This window comes from Oncorhynchus clarkii, chromosome 12 (genome assembly GCF_045791955.1).
Source record: "Oncorhynchus clarkii lewisi isolate Uvic-CL-2024 chromosome 12, UVic_Ocla_1.0, whole genome shotgun sequence".
Taxonomy (NCBI): domain Eukaryota; kingdom Metazoa; phylum Chordata; class Actinopteri; order Salmoniformes; family Salmonidae; genus Oncorhynchus; species Oncorhynchus clarkii.
In genome coordinates this window covers 82,793,746-82,810,838 of record NC_092158.1, presented here as the reverse complement: position 1 = coordinate 82,810,838, position 17,093 = coordinate 82,793,746, and the positions used below count along the sequence as shown (strand labels likewise).

General features: G+C 41.9%; 1 protein-coding gene across 1 annotated transcript; it reads left to right on the top strand.

The window, feature by feature from the left end:
* Positions 1–3,723: 3,723 nt before the first annotated feature.
* LOC139421492 (3 beta-hydroxysteroid dehydrogenase type 7-like) lies at positions 3,724–14,687 on the top strand. The gene is made up of 6 exons (XM_071172443.1): positions 3,724–4,589; positions 8,024–8,179; positions 9,509–9,617; positions 11,459–11,558; positions 12,131–12,293; positions 12,475–14,687. Exons 1-6 carry the CDS (start codon positions 4,430–4,432, stop codon positions 12,885–12,887), a joined length of 1,101 nt encoding a protein of 366 aa, XP_071028544.1. The 5' UTR covers positions 3,724–4,429; the 3' UTR covers positions 12,888–14,687.
* Positions 14,688–17,093: the final 2,406 nt, after the last annotated feature.

The window sequence follows — 17,093 nt, the reverse complement described above, 5'->3', positions numbered from 1 at the left end:
TGTTAATCATTCATCCATTTAGGACATACCTCACTGAATAATATAACCCAAAAATAATGGCTGAATGATTTACTGGAACTGCATCTGTTTCACTTTGTTTTCAAGCATCTAGTGGCCTTCAAAATGAAAGCAATGAGGCTCGGAGGGTTCTCCCTACCTAGGACACTTACAAGCTTGGTCTGTTCTTTTGGGGGCACTTTGTGACATGCATTTTAAAATAATAATTTGCATTCTTCATTGATAGTTGATCTAGAGATTGTCAATCATCAGTTATAGTCCACATTCAACCAAATCAGTGAGACTGTTTAGCAGATGGTCAATGGTAACTTAAAGTTCAGGATGGGTATAACGAGGCTGTTTAACCAGTAAATACTGCCTGATTCAGCGCTGTGAGAAATATGCTCTCATTTAACCTGGCAATGACAATGTTTTGCAGTCTGTAGCTGAGACTATAGGTAACTTGTCTGTGAATCATGTGACTGTCTGGAAATATGCAAGGAATGGAAATACAATACTGTTTGTGTCACTTTCCATGTAGGTCTACGCTAGTACAATATCTGTTTCACAATATGTTGTCCATTCAAATGATGCTGTGAGCATGACTTACAGGGCTGTTCAAGAAGTCTATTATTGGACACAGAGAGATGTTGGATGAATGGCCACGTTGTTAAAACAGGAGAACAATAAGGCTTCTGACATTTGACATGATATTCAATCCAGTCTAGTCAGAGAGAAAGAATTAAAGGAAGACTTTTTCAGACCACTGGGGCTGTCTGCTTCATTGCCCCAGACTGACAGGTAGTAGAGTTCCGTGGTTAAAATCATTGAGCAAGCCAAGCCAAGACAGTAAAAAAGCCATATTACAGCCTGTTGTCACAATTGCGTTGTTTGCTCTATAGCCATTAGTTCATACACTACCGTTATATACAATAAGGTCGTGACAGCTAGAAGACAACAAACTACTGATTTACAACCACAGAGTTACCACACCAATTCAACTTAAACATCATAAAATCAACAAGGCTATATATGCTTAGTTTAATAGACTGAAAACAAACTTAAAGATACCAAAAACAATTTAGTTCAATCAATGTTGTTAAATATCATGTGGCTGTCCATGGTACTGATTTCTGTGTGTGTGTGTGTGCGTGCGTGCGTGCGTGCATGCGTGCGTGTGTGAGCAAGTAAAATAAAACATGTTAACTCACCCTACTTGTAGACCAGTTGAACGCCAATGCCATCCTCCTCTCTTTCATGTTGGGAAATCGGTCTGACTCTGTCATACACTTTTAGACAGACATTGATGACCAACTGGGTTGTGAGTTCTGAACAACACTTGTCTCAGTTTATAATGAGAATAGATACTTTTCCATATATGTACAGTTGAAGTCAGAAGTTTACATACACCTTAGCCAAATACATTTAAATTCAGTTTTTCACAATTTCTGACATTTAATCATAGTAAAAAATACCCTGTCTTAGGTCAGTTAGGATCAGCACTTTATTTTAAGAATGTGAAATGTCAGAATAATAGTAGAGAGAATTGTTTATTTCAGCTTTTATTTCTTTCATCACATTCCCAGTGGGTCAGAAGTTTACATACACTCAATTAGTATTTGGTAGCATTGCCTTTAAATTGTTTAACTTGGGTCAAACGTTTCGGGTAGCCTTCCACAAGCGTCCAACAATAAGTTGGGTGAAGTTTGGCCCATTCCTCCTGACAGAGCTGGTGTAACTGAGTCAGGTTGGAAGGCCTCCTTGTTCATACATACTTTTTCAGTTCTGCCCAAACATTTTCTATATGATTGAGGTCAGGGCTTTGTGATGGCCACTCCAGTACCTTGACTTTGTTGTCCTTAAGCCATTTTGCCAAAACTTTGGAAGTACGCTTGGGGTCATTGTCCATTTGGAAGACCCATTTGCGACCAAGCTTTAACTTCCTGACTGATGTCTTGAGATGTTTCTTTAATATATCCACATCATTTTCCTACCTCATGATGCCATCTATTTTGTGAAGTGCACCAGTCCCTCTTGCAGCAAAGCACAACCACAACATGATGCCGCCACCCCCGTGCTTCACGGTTGGGATGGTGTTCTTCGGCTTGCAAGCCTCCCCCTTTTTCCTCCAAACATAACGATGGTCATTACGGCCAAACAGTTTCATCAGACCAGAGGACATTTCTCCAAAAAGTACAATCTTCGTCCCCATGTGCAGTTGCAAACCGTAGTCTGGCTTTTTTATGGCGGTTTTGTAGCAGTGGCTTCTTCTTCCTTGCTGATCTGCCTTTCAGGTTATTTCGATATAGTACTCGTTTTACTGTGGATATAGATCATTTGTACCTGTTTCCTCCAGCATCTTCACAAGGTCCTTTGCTGTTGTTCTGGGATTGATTTGCACTTTTCGCACCAAAGTACATTCATCTCTAGGAGACAGAACGCGTCTCCTTCCTGAGCGGCATGACGGCTGCGTGTCCCATGGTGTTTATACTTGCGTACTATTGTTTGTATAGATGACCGTGGTACTTTCAGGCATTTGGAAATTGCTCCCAAGGATGAGCCAGACTTGTGGAGGTCTACAGTTGTTTTTCTGAGGTCTTGGCTGATTTATTTTTATTTTCCCATGACGTCATGCAAAAAGGCACTGAGTTTGAAGGTAGGCCTTGAAATACATCCACAGGTACACTTCCAATTGACTCAAATTTTGTCAATTAGCCTATCAGAAGCTTCTAAAGCCATGACATCATGGTCTGGAATTGTCCAAGCTGTTTAAAGGCACAGTCAACTTAGTGTATGTAAACTTCTGACCCACTGGAATTGTGATACAGTGAAATAATCTGTCTGTAAACAATTGTTGGAAAAATTACTTCTGTCATGCACAAAGTAGATGTCCTTACTGGCTTGCCAAAACTATAGTTTGTTAACAAGAAATTTGTGGAGTGGTTGAAAAACGAGTTTTAATGACTCCAACCTAAGTGTATGGCAGCCTGGTATGGCAACTCCACCGCTGCTGACGGTAAGGCGCTACAGAGTGTGGTACCCTCAGCTGAACCATTGGGTGCACACTGCCTGCCCTCCAGGACACATAGAACACCAGGTGTCACAGGAAGGGCAAGAAGATAATCAGGGACTTCAGCCACCCGAGCCACGGCCTGTTCTCCCCGCTTCCATCACTCGGACGCGGGCAGTATAGGAGCATAATGGCAAAAACTGACAGACTGGCCAATAGCTTCTACCACCAGACCATAATGCTGCTGAATAGCCCCCACTAGTCAGCTATTTGCTCCCTCACCCCAATGAACATTTCCCCCCTCAACAAACATGTATCCTGCCCCCACCCCAATTAACATTTCCCCCCTCAACAAACATGTATCCTGCCCCCACCCCAATGAACATTTCCCCCCTCAACAAACATGTATCCTGCCCCCACCCCAATGAACATTCCCCCCCTCAACAAACATGTATCCTGCCCCCACCCCAATGGACATTTCCCCCCTCAACAAACATGTATCCTGCCCCCACCCCAATGAACATTTCCCCCCTCAACAAACATGTATCCTGCCCCCACCCCAATGAACATTTCCCCCCTCAACAAACATGTATCCTGCCCCCACCCCAATGGACATTTCCACCCTCAACAAACATGTATCCTGCCCCCACCCCAATGAACATTTATCACTGTTAGAGGTGGAAATGTGTATATATGTTTTGGTGTATTGTTTCAATAACTTCCCTTTGACCTGCACTGTCGGAGCTCAGAGTTGAACAATTTCACTGTACCCTGCAATTACATCTGCAACCCCGTGCATGTGACTAATAAACTCTAATCTAATCATGGTGGCATATAGCCTATCTACAGTAAGCTACATTTAAACGAGAAGACCAATCGAGTAAATTTTGCATAGTGATCTTTGCCTTTCTTTGATGATAGAACAAACACTAAGTCGAAGGTCACTCATTAAGTCCAGTGAAGCGGAGCAGTTTACGATCGCTGTGTACAAACCGATCAGGGTTGCGTTAAGTAAGTTTTTACGTTCTGGAACGTTCAATTGAACGGAAACGGTGCCGTACTGAACGACGAGGGTTGGGGAACACTGTTAGCATGACCACTTCCCTTTAAACACGTCACTCATTGTTTCCAGCCACACCTCGCCACATCTACCAAACGGTAGTATATTCAAGAACGTACAATAACCTTTTGGGGGAGCGTGTCGTTCAGTACAAACGGTTGTTCAACGTAGCAAACGTTTAAGAGGACTGAACGCACCTCTACCTCTCACTGTCTTTTTTCATTTAGTTCTTTCTCGTTGTTTATCTCCGCTCGTTTAGAACGTTAGATCGCAGAGGGAGTTGGAGAAAATCAACAAGGACGACTCAGTAACTAATCAACCAAACATCAATTGTTGATAGTAGCAACTAGCAACCGTGAAGAATGTCGACTAAAGAACGGGGACTGGTTTATCTCGTCACCGGGGGTTGTGGGTTCCTCGGACAACACCTGTTACAGGTCCTTTTGGAGAAAGAGGATGCGGTAACGGAAATTCGACTTTTTGACAAACACATCGACTCAAGTTTAAATGGCCACAGCACAGGTAAAACAAAAATATATGCTTGAAACATAAATTGTAAATGTCTGGCAGTTCACTGACATGCTCAAACTCCATTTGTAGTTTTCTTGTCTAATAATGTTTTATGCATATTTCATTGGCATAACCATACACCACACGAGGCTGCTGAGTTGAAAACGGCTCATACATGTCCAGAATGATTTGCAGTTGTGGGACTGGTGGAGTTTTAAACATGAGAGTTAAGCTACTCTTAATGCTTATTCATGGTTACAATTATTATTGGACTCAGCTACTCCTAGTAAGATATATAGAGGCTCAAATGGCAAGACCTCTAATATTGAATGTCCAGGGGTTTATGCACTGAGAAGAGGTGGGGTGTCAACTCCTCAGTGAAACAGTTCGGGTCTGTATCTACCTTAGCACATTGAAATGACTGAAAGTGAGAACCTAGACTAGCATCACAGACCTTTACCCACATACATACCCAATCAAATAGATTCTGGATATCAGCTGTATTCCTTAAACTCGTTTCTGACACCCTTTATCTTTGGCTTACACCTTTCTTACTCATATATTCTCAGGCATAAGAACATGCACATTTTAATTGACTAACTTTGTACAAACTTTTATTCCATTGTCAGTCTTCACTACAGAAACAGAGCCATTTATGGGATAGAGGTGGAGAGTGGGCAGTAGGTAGATGGACTGAGAGGGAGAGATGGGAAAGCTGAAAGTCAGATACATACTAGAGTGTGACAGAGATGAGAGTTAGCGAATGTCACTGAAAGGGAAATGTTAGGATAGTAAACAACACATATCTACACTCCGCTGAGGTCACTTCTACATCTGAATTGCTTGCTGTTTGGGGTTTTAGGCTGGGTTTCTATATAAGCACTTTGTGACATCTGCTGATGTAAAAAGCTCTTTATAAATGCGTTTGATTTGATTTGACTGCATCGGTCTGCATGAACAATGTCATGATGGGGTCATGGACACAGATGGCCCACACCCAACAGGTTTGTTGGACAGAGCCTTCCTCCAAACTCAGTGATAGAAGATCACTCCATAGATGTGTTTGACTGATGAGCTAAATACATGGCATTGATTACAAATGAAATCGCCCACATAGGCTTACATTGTTAGTCTTTAACCTCTATATTGCCATAGGCTACATCCAGGTAATATTAGAACACCTTGTTTTCTCTTAAATACCAAACATATATATTTCTCCCCTGGTGAGAATGTGCTTTTCAAGTAGAGGAGATGTAGGGGCTGAGGAAAAATTGAAAAAATAATTTTCTTACCATTTATTATGTAGGCCAGTGGTATTCACCTCCTACTATGTCTGGAGCTTGCTGGTTTTCTGCTCTACCTGATTAATAATTGCACCCACCTCTTGACCCAGGTCTAAATCAGTCACTGATTAGAAGAGGACATTGAAAAACCGCAGTGGGGCAGGCTTCGAGGCCCAGACTTGAATTTGAGGGATGTAGGCTATTCCAAAGCGTACACAAAGCCTGGTGGCTAGTAGTATTCATATAGCCCAGCCAGGGGGAGGCCAAAAGTACACTTTATGTAATCAGAGCTCATAGTCTAGTTCTAATCTTGCTGTAACAGTGAACTGAAAAGACCAAGATGCCGTGATTGAATGAGATTTGCAACTTAACATTGAGCCTTTGCTTGAAATGTTTCTAAAGTATTTACGTTCTGTAGGTTCTCTTTAGATATGAAGGTGTATGAGTGATTAAAACAATAACCAAAACAAACCAAGAATTGAACTTGGTTATTGGTGTATATGTTGCGTAGCATGGGATCTGCTGCTGCATCTCATGTAGTTACAGTAGCCTAGTAAGGGAGGGGCTTGTAAACTTCAGAGGACAAGGTTGACTGAAGCTTTCACTTCCTGTAATTACTTCAATTACAGTTACTGTAGTTACTGGGTAATTACAAAACCCAGCTTTGGTTTGGTTCAATGGAAATCATCAAATAATGTCAGATCCTTAAAAGGTTCTACAGCTGCACCATCGAGAGCATCCCGATGGGTTGCATCACTGCCTGGTATGGCAAATGCTCGGCCCCCGACAGCAAGACACTAGAGGATAGTGCGAACGGCCCAGAACATCACTGGGGCCAAGCTTCCTGCCATCCAGGACCTCTATACCAGGCGGTGTCAGAGGAAGGCCCTGAAAATTGTCAAAGACTCCAGCCAACCTAGTCATAGACTGTTCTCTCTGCTACCACACGGCAAGCAGTACCGGAGCACCAAGTCTAGGTCCAAGAGGCTTCTAAACAGCTTCTACCCCCAAGCCATAAAACTCCTGAACATCTAGTCAAATGGCTACCCAGACTATTCACATTGCACCCTCTCCACACCACTGCCACTCTCTGTTGTCATCTCTGCATAGTCACTTTAATTAACTCTACCTACATGCACATACTACCTCAACTAACCAGTGCCCTTGTACATTGACTCTACCGCCAACCCCCTGTATATATTGTTATTTTATACTGCTCCTCTTTAATTACTTGTTACTTTTATCTCTTATTCTTATCTGTATTTTTTTTAAACTGCACTGTTGGTTAGGGGCTCGTAAGTAAGCACTTCACTGTAAGTATTTGGCGCATGTGACTAACAGAATTTGATTTGATTTTCTACTTAACCAAGCCACTGAGGCAGAGCTAAAAGAGACAGCTGCAGTAGTGTGACTTCAAGGCAAGTGTGTGTTTTTTTTAAGAGTCAGGACCATTCCTGTGGTTACTTGGACTCCAGCCCCGTCCTGGCTTCATGGTCATCAGATATATTTCAAGGCCATGATCTAGATAAGCCAAGCCAGGGACAGCACATTGAGAATAAGGGCAGCTTCTTTTCCATCTTATCATTCCAAGAAGGAAAGACGGAACAAACAGACAAATGCTCTCAAAAGACACATTTGTGAAGAACGTGATTTTGTTGTGACCCACCTACCGGTGTTCCGATAAACATGAAGACCTTGTATGAGAAGACATTAATTGTGGTGGGGTGATTGGGTCTTTTATAGCAACAATCAGATGACATGTTTTTCAGAAACAGAGACAGAGAGTTCCTCAGTGGACCCAGATTTGGTTCTGTAGCTAGGCAACGTAGGATCTGATTTAGAGGAAACAAATTAACACTCAAATCAAAGAATGAAAGAATACTTCATATAGCCATGGAAACATGCATAGAAAGACTTGGTTCCTCCTCACACAACATATGTGCCTTCTAACCACAATATGTCTGATTCTTCTCTTAGGCTATTATTCTGTACATGATGTCCATGTCTTGTTGTCCAATCTCAATCTAGGATCAATTGTATTATTGTGCATTGTAGATCAGTTTATAGATATTTCATTCTGGTGAAAACAATCTCTTTTACACTATATCTAACATCTTATAACCCCCCCCCCACACACACTTTTCTCCCTCTCTCCCTCGTCAGAGCGGGTAAAGGTGGTGGTGACGCAGGGGGACATCACAGATTACTCCAGTGTCCTGGAGGTGTCCAAGGGGGCAGACCTGGTCATCCACACGGCCAGCCTGGTGGATGTCTGGCACAGAGTCCCTGAGACAGTCATCCAGGCTGTGAATGTTCAAGGTAAGGGCTCAGACGCAGCAATAGCATTCACTGGCCGAGAATACGCACCAATTTGTACATGTAGAATCGCAAAAAAAATGTGGTCAGTCAGACGTCTACAGCGGGTGGTCCCTAAAACACAGCGCGCTGAACGGTGGGCAGACGAACACTAGACCCACATTCGGTGCGATGTGTGGAAGCCTTAAGACACAGGAGGATTTACAAAGAAGGGAATGGAAAATATGTTGAGGGAAAGGAAAAGAGAAGAGGGAGAAATGGTTGCCTTCGAGATGATTGATGATAGAACGAGACAAACATAGGAGGGGTGGTTGCCTTCTCTTGACTGTAAATTAAATCGCAGCAGGAACTGTTATGGAGACTCATGAAAACCCATGAAATAGTATTCCCGAAAGTTATTGTGATTCATGGTATAACCCACGTTTTTCCTGTTTGCCTGTCGCCTCTCCCTTCCTATAGTGCCTGGTGTTTTCCTCTGAACATTCTGACTATAAAACTGCCCCTTGAGTCTGTTAAAGGATGACAACTACAACAATGGTTTTATAGTCAGCAATCATAGACATACACAAATAAGGTCATTATTTATTTATGTAGTGGGTAAATGTGTGTGAGTCTCTGAGAAGGTCTGTTTATAGAAATTGTGTGTGTGCTTGTCATGAGAATGAAATGACTGTAAAAGACTCCTCTCAAAAGGTTTCACATCTCACGATAAGGTTAGTGCCAGCCTGTCAGGTGGTTTTCATGCAACTGAATTACCTACAAACTCAACTTATTGAAGGGAATCAGCTGCTCTCTGTGATCCACTGCAAGTCATCTGGTTTCTATTAAACTATAACATCATCAAATTAAAATAGCAAGCCCTTTGAACCATTATATAAGCCCAATTGAACACCGACACTTTGTTTCCAGTTTGTGGTTATTGTATCTATTCCCCGTCTGGTGGGTGGCCTACTGTGTGTGTGTGTGTGTCACTGTCCCAGATCTGGGTATCTGTCCCATATTTCTGCTCTTCATCTCTTGGAAAATGTGACATTGTCCTCACAGGAATAGTTGTTTGTATTAGTTAGTGTAATTACTGTATATCAGATCCTTCTAGGATGTTTGTGTTGAGCTCTGAGAAAACACTTATCATCCCGGGCTAGTTCCTAGAACATGCTCCTCCAGGTGCTTGTGTACTCATAGTCTGCCAATGTCTCTGTCCAGATGTTCTGCACGCACTTCCTGTTGACCGCATCACACCCTAGCCCTTTCTTTCTGCAATTAAATCAATGATTACCTCTAGTTATTGGCCTCTAGAATGTTTATCTTTCTCTCTCCTTGTCTCTCTAACAGGAACTGTGAATGTGATCAATGCCTGTGTGGAGAATGGTATTCAGTATCTGGTCTACACCAGCAGCATGGAGGTGGTTGGCCCCAATGTGAAAGGAGACCCCTTTATCAGGTAGAGTTTTACTTCACAAACATCTGTTTCTCCTTTAGGCTTTCGTTGTTTTTTTTCCTCTTTCCACTAAATCACTACCTCTCCTCCATCTGTCTTTTGTCTGGCCCGTACGGTAGATATTTCTCTTATCTGCATTATATCAGGCATGTGACCTATTTCTTTTCTTTTCTGATTTCTCTATGAACTCGTATGTCTCTATTCTTCCCTAATTCTCAATCGAGATAGACCGGTCAGGGGAAAGATGGGAGACAGGAATAGAGAGAGACTATAAAGATTAGTATTATTATTAGAGAGACATGAAAGATAGAGAGCATTCCAGTCATAGTGTTGCGTTAAGGTCTAGTGGATGATGGATATTAAGCAGAGCCCACATCAAGGCACACTTCCTTCATCCCTCTCTCTCTCATCCCTCCCTCTCTAACACAGACAAAAGCACTAGCCTCTGATGTGGCAGACATGTTATGCTCTACACTGAGTATACAAAACATTAAGGACACCTGCTCTTTCCACGACAGACTGACCAGGTGAAAGCTATGATCCCTTATTGATGTCAAATCCACATAAATCAGTGTAGATGAAGTGTAGATGAAGGGGAAGGATGTTTAAGCCTTGAGATTATTGAGACATGGATTGTGTATGTGTGCCATTCAGAGGGTGAATGGGCAAGACCAAATATTTAAGTGCCTTTTGAACGGGTTATGGTAGTAGGTGCCAGGCACACCGGTTTGTATCAAGAACTGCAACGCTGTTGAGTTTTTCACACTCCACAGTTTCCTGTGTGTGTCAAGAATGGTCCACCACCCAAAGGACATCCAGCCAACTGTGGGAAGCATTGGAATCAACATGGGCCGGCATCCATGTGGAATGCTTTCAACACCTTGTAGAGCCCATGCCCCGACAAATTGAGGTTGTTCTGAAGGAGAAAGTGAGGGAATGAAACTCATTATTAGGAAGGTGTTCCTAATGTTTGGTAAACTCAGTGTATGTCATTGTGTGTTATCATAGGTGTGTTTAGGAATGTACTTATCGCATATGGTCCCTATAAGAAGAATAGTGGATATGTGATAAAGATGATGACAGTCAGTAGTAGCTATGAGGAACACCATTGAATTGAAGCTGCACATTGCCAGTTCAATATGAACATATCCAGGCCAATGTACTTTGCAATGCTGTGTGATGATGTCAGGAAAACTGTGCGGCAACAATAACTAAATCATAAAGACAGCCCTGTGTTAGGTAATAGGCTCAGGTACACAAAGCCTATAACTGTCTGGTTATACCTGTTTTAGGCTGGCAGGTCCTGGGAGCTGTAGATGTTTTTGTGTAGCGTCGTTATATCTCTTTCGTAACATTTCAGATGTTAACAAATGTCTGTCATACCAAGGAATTAGAGTGACAGAGAGAGAGAAATGAGGGAAATAGTTGGTCACCAGCCAACCCTGAAATCGTCCTGCCAGTTGACTCGTGTTGAAAATATTTTCCAGATGCAGACAGACAGACAGACACACACACACACACACACACACACACACACACCTCGGATTTGCAGATGTGTTTGGCATTCTCTTCCTTTCACATCAGCTAAAACAGTCACAGTATCTGTAAAAATGTCTGTCAGTCTTTGCATGCATGACTGACTTTGCTAAAATATTCACAGAAACAACAGGATATGAATCCTGCACAGCCAGCAAGGAGAAACAACATCATGAAAACTGCCAATGTCCATCTGGCTATTATACTGAATCATACCACATTCCACATGTGAATGTGATATTCTGTTCCAAGATCATCAAATAATAACCCCCCCCCCCCCCCGTTCCCTCTCTCTCTTTCATGCACAGAGGTGATGAAGACACCATCTACAATGTTTATCACGATATGCCCTACCCCAGGAGCAAGGCCAAGGCAGAGAAACTGGTGCTGGAGGCCAACGGCAATAAGGTACTTGTATTAACACATCGCATCTCATACAAAGACGTGGTAATAACACACACAGACCAACTCACACACTTCTATTTGATGGACATTTGAAAGATCCGGGGGATAGTTGCCTTTAAATGTACCCTCATTAATAGCCTGATTCAGATAGGGAATCCCTTCATGGACCATAGTCAGATACTTATTCTCTCTCTTTGACTGAACTGCTCCAAAAGGTACCGCAGAACACAAATATACTATAGTAATCCATTACAAAAAATGTTTTGGAGCTTATGTTGCATGTAAGATTTTTTCGCCCAATGGCCATATTTGTGCTGTTACTCTGCGCAAAAAAAAACGTATATTTCTGAGTTATGATAAATGGTAGAATTCCTGTCGACTGTTACTCTGCCAAAAAGCTGTTGAAGTGTTCCCTTGTGGCCTTGTGTGTTAGTCTACTCCACCCTTCTGTTAACATGTTGAGTTAAAACAGCATATTTGGGATACTGGGTTTCAAAAGTGTTTTCATTTCCCATCCGCTCCCATCAGTTTCTAATGCTCTGTTACCACATCCTTCCTCTCCTCTCTCTGGCCAGGTGAAGGAAGGGGCCTGCTTGTACACATGCTCCCTCCGTCCCACAGGGATCTATGGTGAGCAGCACCAGCTGATGAGGGACTTCTATCAGATGGGTGTGAGGACAGGGGGCTGGATCATTCGAGGCGTCCCAAAGGACACAGAACATGGTCGTGTCTATGCAGGTGAGTCCTGAAACGCGTGCTGATACCTAGCCACACCTACAAGATCTTGAGTTGTCATTTTAGCTGATTTTCTACTGGGCTCTTGGTTATGTACCAAGGTGGCTACTTAACTTGTTCAACAGCCCTAATGGATTAGGCTAGTGGTATACACGTTCTCAGCATAGTTTTCTATTTTTTTCAGGTAATGTGGCTTGGATGCATCTGCTGGCTGCTCGCTCCCTGAGAGAGCACCCCCAAAGGCTTGGAGGGGAAGTTTACTTCTGCTATGACGACTCACCCTACAAGAGTTATGAGGATTTCAACATGCAGTTCCTGTCTGGGTTCAACTTCCGCCAGGTCCATGTTCCGCTATTGGTGCTGTGGTTTGTGGCGTGCCTGAATGACCTGCTCCGCTGGGTGCTGAAGCCTGTGTGCAGCTACACACCATTACTCAACCGCTACACACTCGCTGTGGCTAGCACCTCCTTCACAGTGGGTTCAGACAAGGCCCAGCGCCACTTCCAGTACCGCCCCCTCTATGACTGGGACCAGTGCAAGGCCCGCACACAGAGATGGGTGGACACCTTTCCCTTCGCAGGCACCAAGGACTCCTGATCTGGGCTGATCTGCTGGTCTGGTGGAACCTTGGGCTGGGCTAAACCAATGCACCACACATCATTACCTGGGATGGATGGAGGAGTGAGAGGACTATCTCAGATTTATATTCTCACTATGTTTGCTCCATCATAAGCAGTATATTCATTACACGTATGCAAACAAACTCTTGACCCCTGAACTCTTAAACCCTGAGCTATGACCTCCTGCACGTGTTCTTCAAAAATGGTTATGTCCTCCTACCTGTCATTACTTGTGGCTAGCCTGTAGCTCCTCAGGCAAAATGATGACAAGGCATGTTCCACACTGAAATGGGTCACTTATCCATCCCATGATCTTCTGATTCACATGAGACCCTTCCCAGCCCTAAATAAGAGATAATATATTGGATATTCAATATAAATGTTTGGGGCTTTATCCGACATTGCAATATTCATCTTCTTAAAAAATGGGTAGATATAATGTGATAGTCATAAAAGGGCATATAGATATGTGATATAGGAAAGCTGCTCCTGAATTGTTTTGAGTCTATTTCCAACCATACATGGTGCAATACATTGCTATACATATTTTGCAATACATACATGAAAATGCAATACATTTTTCACAAGACATCATCACTACATAGACTTGATCTGTTTTTGTTGAAGAGCACTAGTGCAGAAAATAAGTACTCACATCTTAAACATGCACTAATGCACACAGAGAATATTGTCTGATTATGTTCTATGTGATTTTAGAGTTTTATAAATCACCTGCTACACATTAAGGTGATTTTATAATCTGAATGCACTGCCAATTTAAAAACAATAATAAAACAAATCATTAAAGATAACATTTCCCAGTGCAGTCAGATTTAAACTTCAGACAGAGAAAATGTTAATTTTATATTTCATAATTGATTATTATTATAATTTTGAGAAGCAGCATTACTTAAAGAGGAACTGAAGGCAATAAAAAACGTATATTCTATTCTCTGTTAGAAAATGGCCTGTCTCAAACCAACTACATTAAAGAAATGTAAGCATTTCATGAGACGCCTATAAAACATGTGTAACATGAACATTTTGTCCCATTTACAATGTGTAATTTATTGACAGTCCCAAACTATCCCCAGAGATAGGCTATCCAAAGTCAAAACAATTTTGACACTGTCGCACACCAGCCGGCAAAGAAGTTGGATAGCTTGCTAGCTAATTTAGGCTTCTTCCAGACACAAGACCTTGTTTGAATGTTTCAAGTTATCTCAAAGGGTGTGTACTCTTTTAGCACAGTGTAAGTAGAAATGCTTCCCATGTCGGAACAAACACAAGAGACACCCACATCAAAGAGCGCCTCCGAGACCCAAAACTCATTTAGTTTAATTTCCTAATGAGGAGAATTGAAATCAGGAAGTTCAGCCCCCTTTAAGAAAACAATTGACATACTTGGAACACAGAATTGGTTGAATGGTATCAAACACATGTTTTCCATGTGTTTGATCCATGTGTTTGATCCATGTGTTTGATCCATGTGTTTAATCCATGTGTTTGATCCATGTGTTTGATCCATGTGTTTGATTCATGTGTTTGATCCATGTGTTTGATCCATGTGTTTGATGCCATTCCATTAGCTCCATTTCAGCCATTATTATGAGCCATCCTCCCCTCAGCAGCCCCCTGTGACTTGGAAAGTATACTCTTTCTGTATTGAATATTGTATTGAATATGTATTATGTATTTATGTTTAATTCCAAATACAACTATTTTAATTAATTCAAAGTTGATTTGTTTTTTATAAGGTAAACATGATACTATCAAAGACACAACGCATGATTTTTCCTGAAAACGGCCTAGGTCCACTATGGTGACCTCGGAAACTGCAAAAGAAACTAAATGGAGAAACATATGCAATATATATTAACAACCCATTCATTACATGTCCTTTACACAGTCCCAGTCGGTAGTAGATCAAACGTTGCGCCCCTGCCTGCCTGTGGGGAAAACAGCTTGTGGTTACTTTCTTGTCTGCTTGTTTTGGTCAATTACAAAACTACATTTAAGAAAAGTATGTCTAAAGATTACTTTTCAGCATTGCCTGTGATGGGGGTCACCTTGGTCATGATGGGGGTCACCTTGGTCATGATAGGGGCTACACCAAATGATTGATGTATTATAATAATTGATTATGCTTATGATGTATTAATAGAAGGGGAAGGGTTATAAGACACTCCCCCACTACATGTATAGGGTCCTGGACCACAGATTAGCAATATATATATGCATTATAAGGTTTAGTTATTTTCTAGTCTCTGCCTCTTATAAGAAACGGTCTGAGAGATGTGTGAGTTAGTCAAAACAGTCAAAACAGAGTGTCTGTGAGAAAGCGCCTCAAGGCTAAAAGTGATACATAGACATAGACCCCTGCAGGGGAGTAAATAGGTAAGAGAGAAGTCAGACATACCACTGTAAGCCACACGTGAATGGAACTGCTGAGCCCTTAGAAAAGACTGGACTATTGTTTTCTCCTGCAAGTTTGAATAACTGTATATGCATGGGCTTGGTCTCATGAGTAGAAGGTGTTGACGTAGGCAGTTACACCACTAGGGGTTGACTGCAAGTATATTAAAGCAACTTTGACCTTTTTTACTTTGCAGAACTTACTCTGAAACATACGTGCTGTGTTTCCGTTGTCAACTTCTGTCTGCAATTGCATTCATAAAGGTTTGATTGATTTACTTACCAATAAGCCAATGATTGACAAGTAACAAGGAACCTACCCCGACACCTACTACTTAGAAATACGTAATATTGTAGGGATTCCCTCATGCCCCTTTTCATGACGGTGCTAGCAGCCACTTGAGTGAGACCAACAGCACAAACTAACGGAATATACAGCTACAAGTAATCAGGGGAGTTAAAGACTATACGATACTGAACAACAATATAACAAAATGTGCAAAAATGTTGCTAAGTAACAGTTCATATAAGGAAATCAGTCAATTTAAATAAATAAATTAGGCCCTAATCTATGGATTTCACATAACTGGGAATACAGATATGCATCTGTTGATCACAGATATCTTAACAAAAAAGGTAGGGGTGTGGATCAGAAAACCAGTCAGTATCTGGTGTGACCATCTTCGCATAGAGTTTATCAGGCTGTTGATTGTGGCCTGTGAAATGTTGTCCCACTCCTCTTCAATGGCTGGAACACGTTGTTGTGCACGTCAATTCAGAGCATACCCAACATGCTCAATGGGTGACATGTCTGGTGAGTATGCAGGCCATGGAAGAACTGAGACAGTTTCAGCTTCCAGGAATTGTGTACAGACATGGGGCCATGCATTATCATGCTGAAAGATGAGGTGATGGCGGCAGATGAATGGCACAACAATGGGCCTCAGGATCTCATCATGGTATCTCTGTGCATTCAAATTGCCATTGATAAATTGTAATTGTGTTCATTATCCATAGCTTATGCCTGCCCATACCATAACCCCACTGCCACAATGGTGCACTCTGTTCACAACCTTGACATCAAAAAAACGCTTGCCCACTCAACCCCATACACTCAACCCCAACGCTTGCCCACTCAACCCCAACATTAAATTCTCTGGCAACAGCTCTGGTGGATATTCCTGTAGTCAGCATGCCAATTGCACGCTCCCTCTCTAACTTGAAGCATCTGTGGCATTGTGTTTTTAAAAAACCTGCACATTTTGGCCTTTATTGTCCCCAGCACAAGGTGCACTTGTGTTATTTTGTCATTTTTATTAGGACCCCAATTAGCTAACGGCGTAACGCTAGCTAATCTTCCTGGGGTCCAACACCAATGAACAAGACTTCACTAACATTCAACAAGTAGACAATACAGACAATTACAATACCTGACAGGAAACACATGAAATATTCAGTTGATGCTTTCTATTTCCTCTCCAGTCATATGGTCTATCGCATGTCCTTTTATTTTTTCTTGAAGGTGAATTTACTTTTTTCCTGAAAAATATGGATTGTTAAAGAGTTCCATTCAGCTATGGCTCTATATAAAACTGTAGATTTAAGGCGATTTGTCCTTGGCTTGGGTTGACTTAGCTGCCCTAAATTTGCCTGTCTGGTTTGGTGGTTATGCGTGTTGCTAGTATGTACTAATTGGCCTGAAAAATACTGTGGTTTTCTGAAAAATATAATATTCCTAAAGAAGATCAGAAGACTGGATAGTAATTTG

Coding starts and splice junctions, on each gene's coding strand:
- LOC139421492 (XM_071172443.1), top strand. CDS start 4,430: ATGTCGACTAAAGAACGGGGACTGGTTTATCTCGTCACCGGGGGTTGT. Junction 9,618..11,458: donor AAAGGAGACCCCTTTATCAG/GTAGAGTTTTAC, acceptor TTTCATGCACAG/AGGTGATGAAGACACCATCT. Junction 12,294..12,474: donor ACATGGTCGTGTCTATGCAG/GTGAGTCCTGAA, acceptor TATTTTTTTCAG/GTAATGTGGCTTGGATGCAT.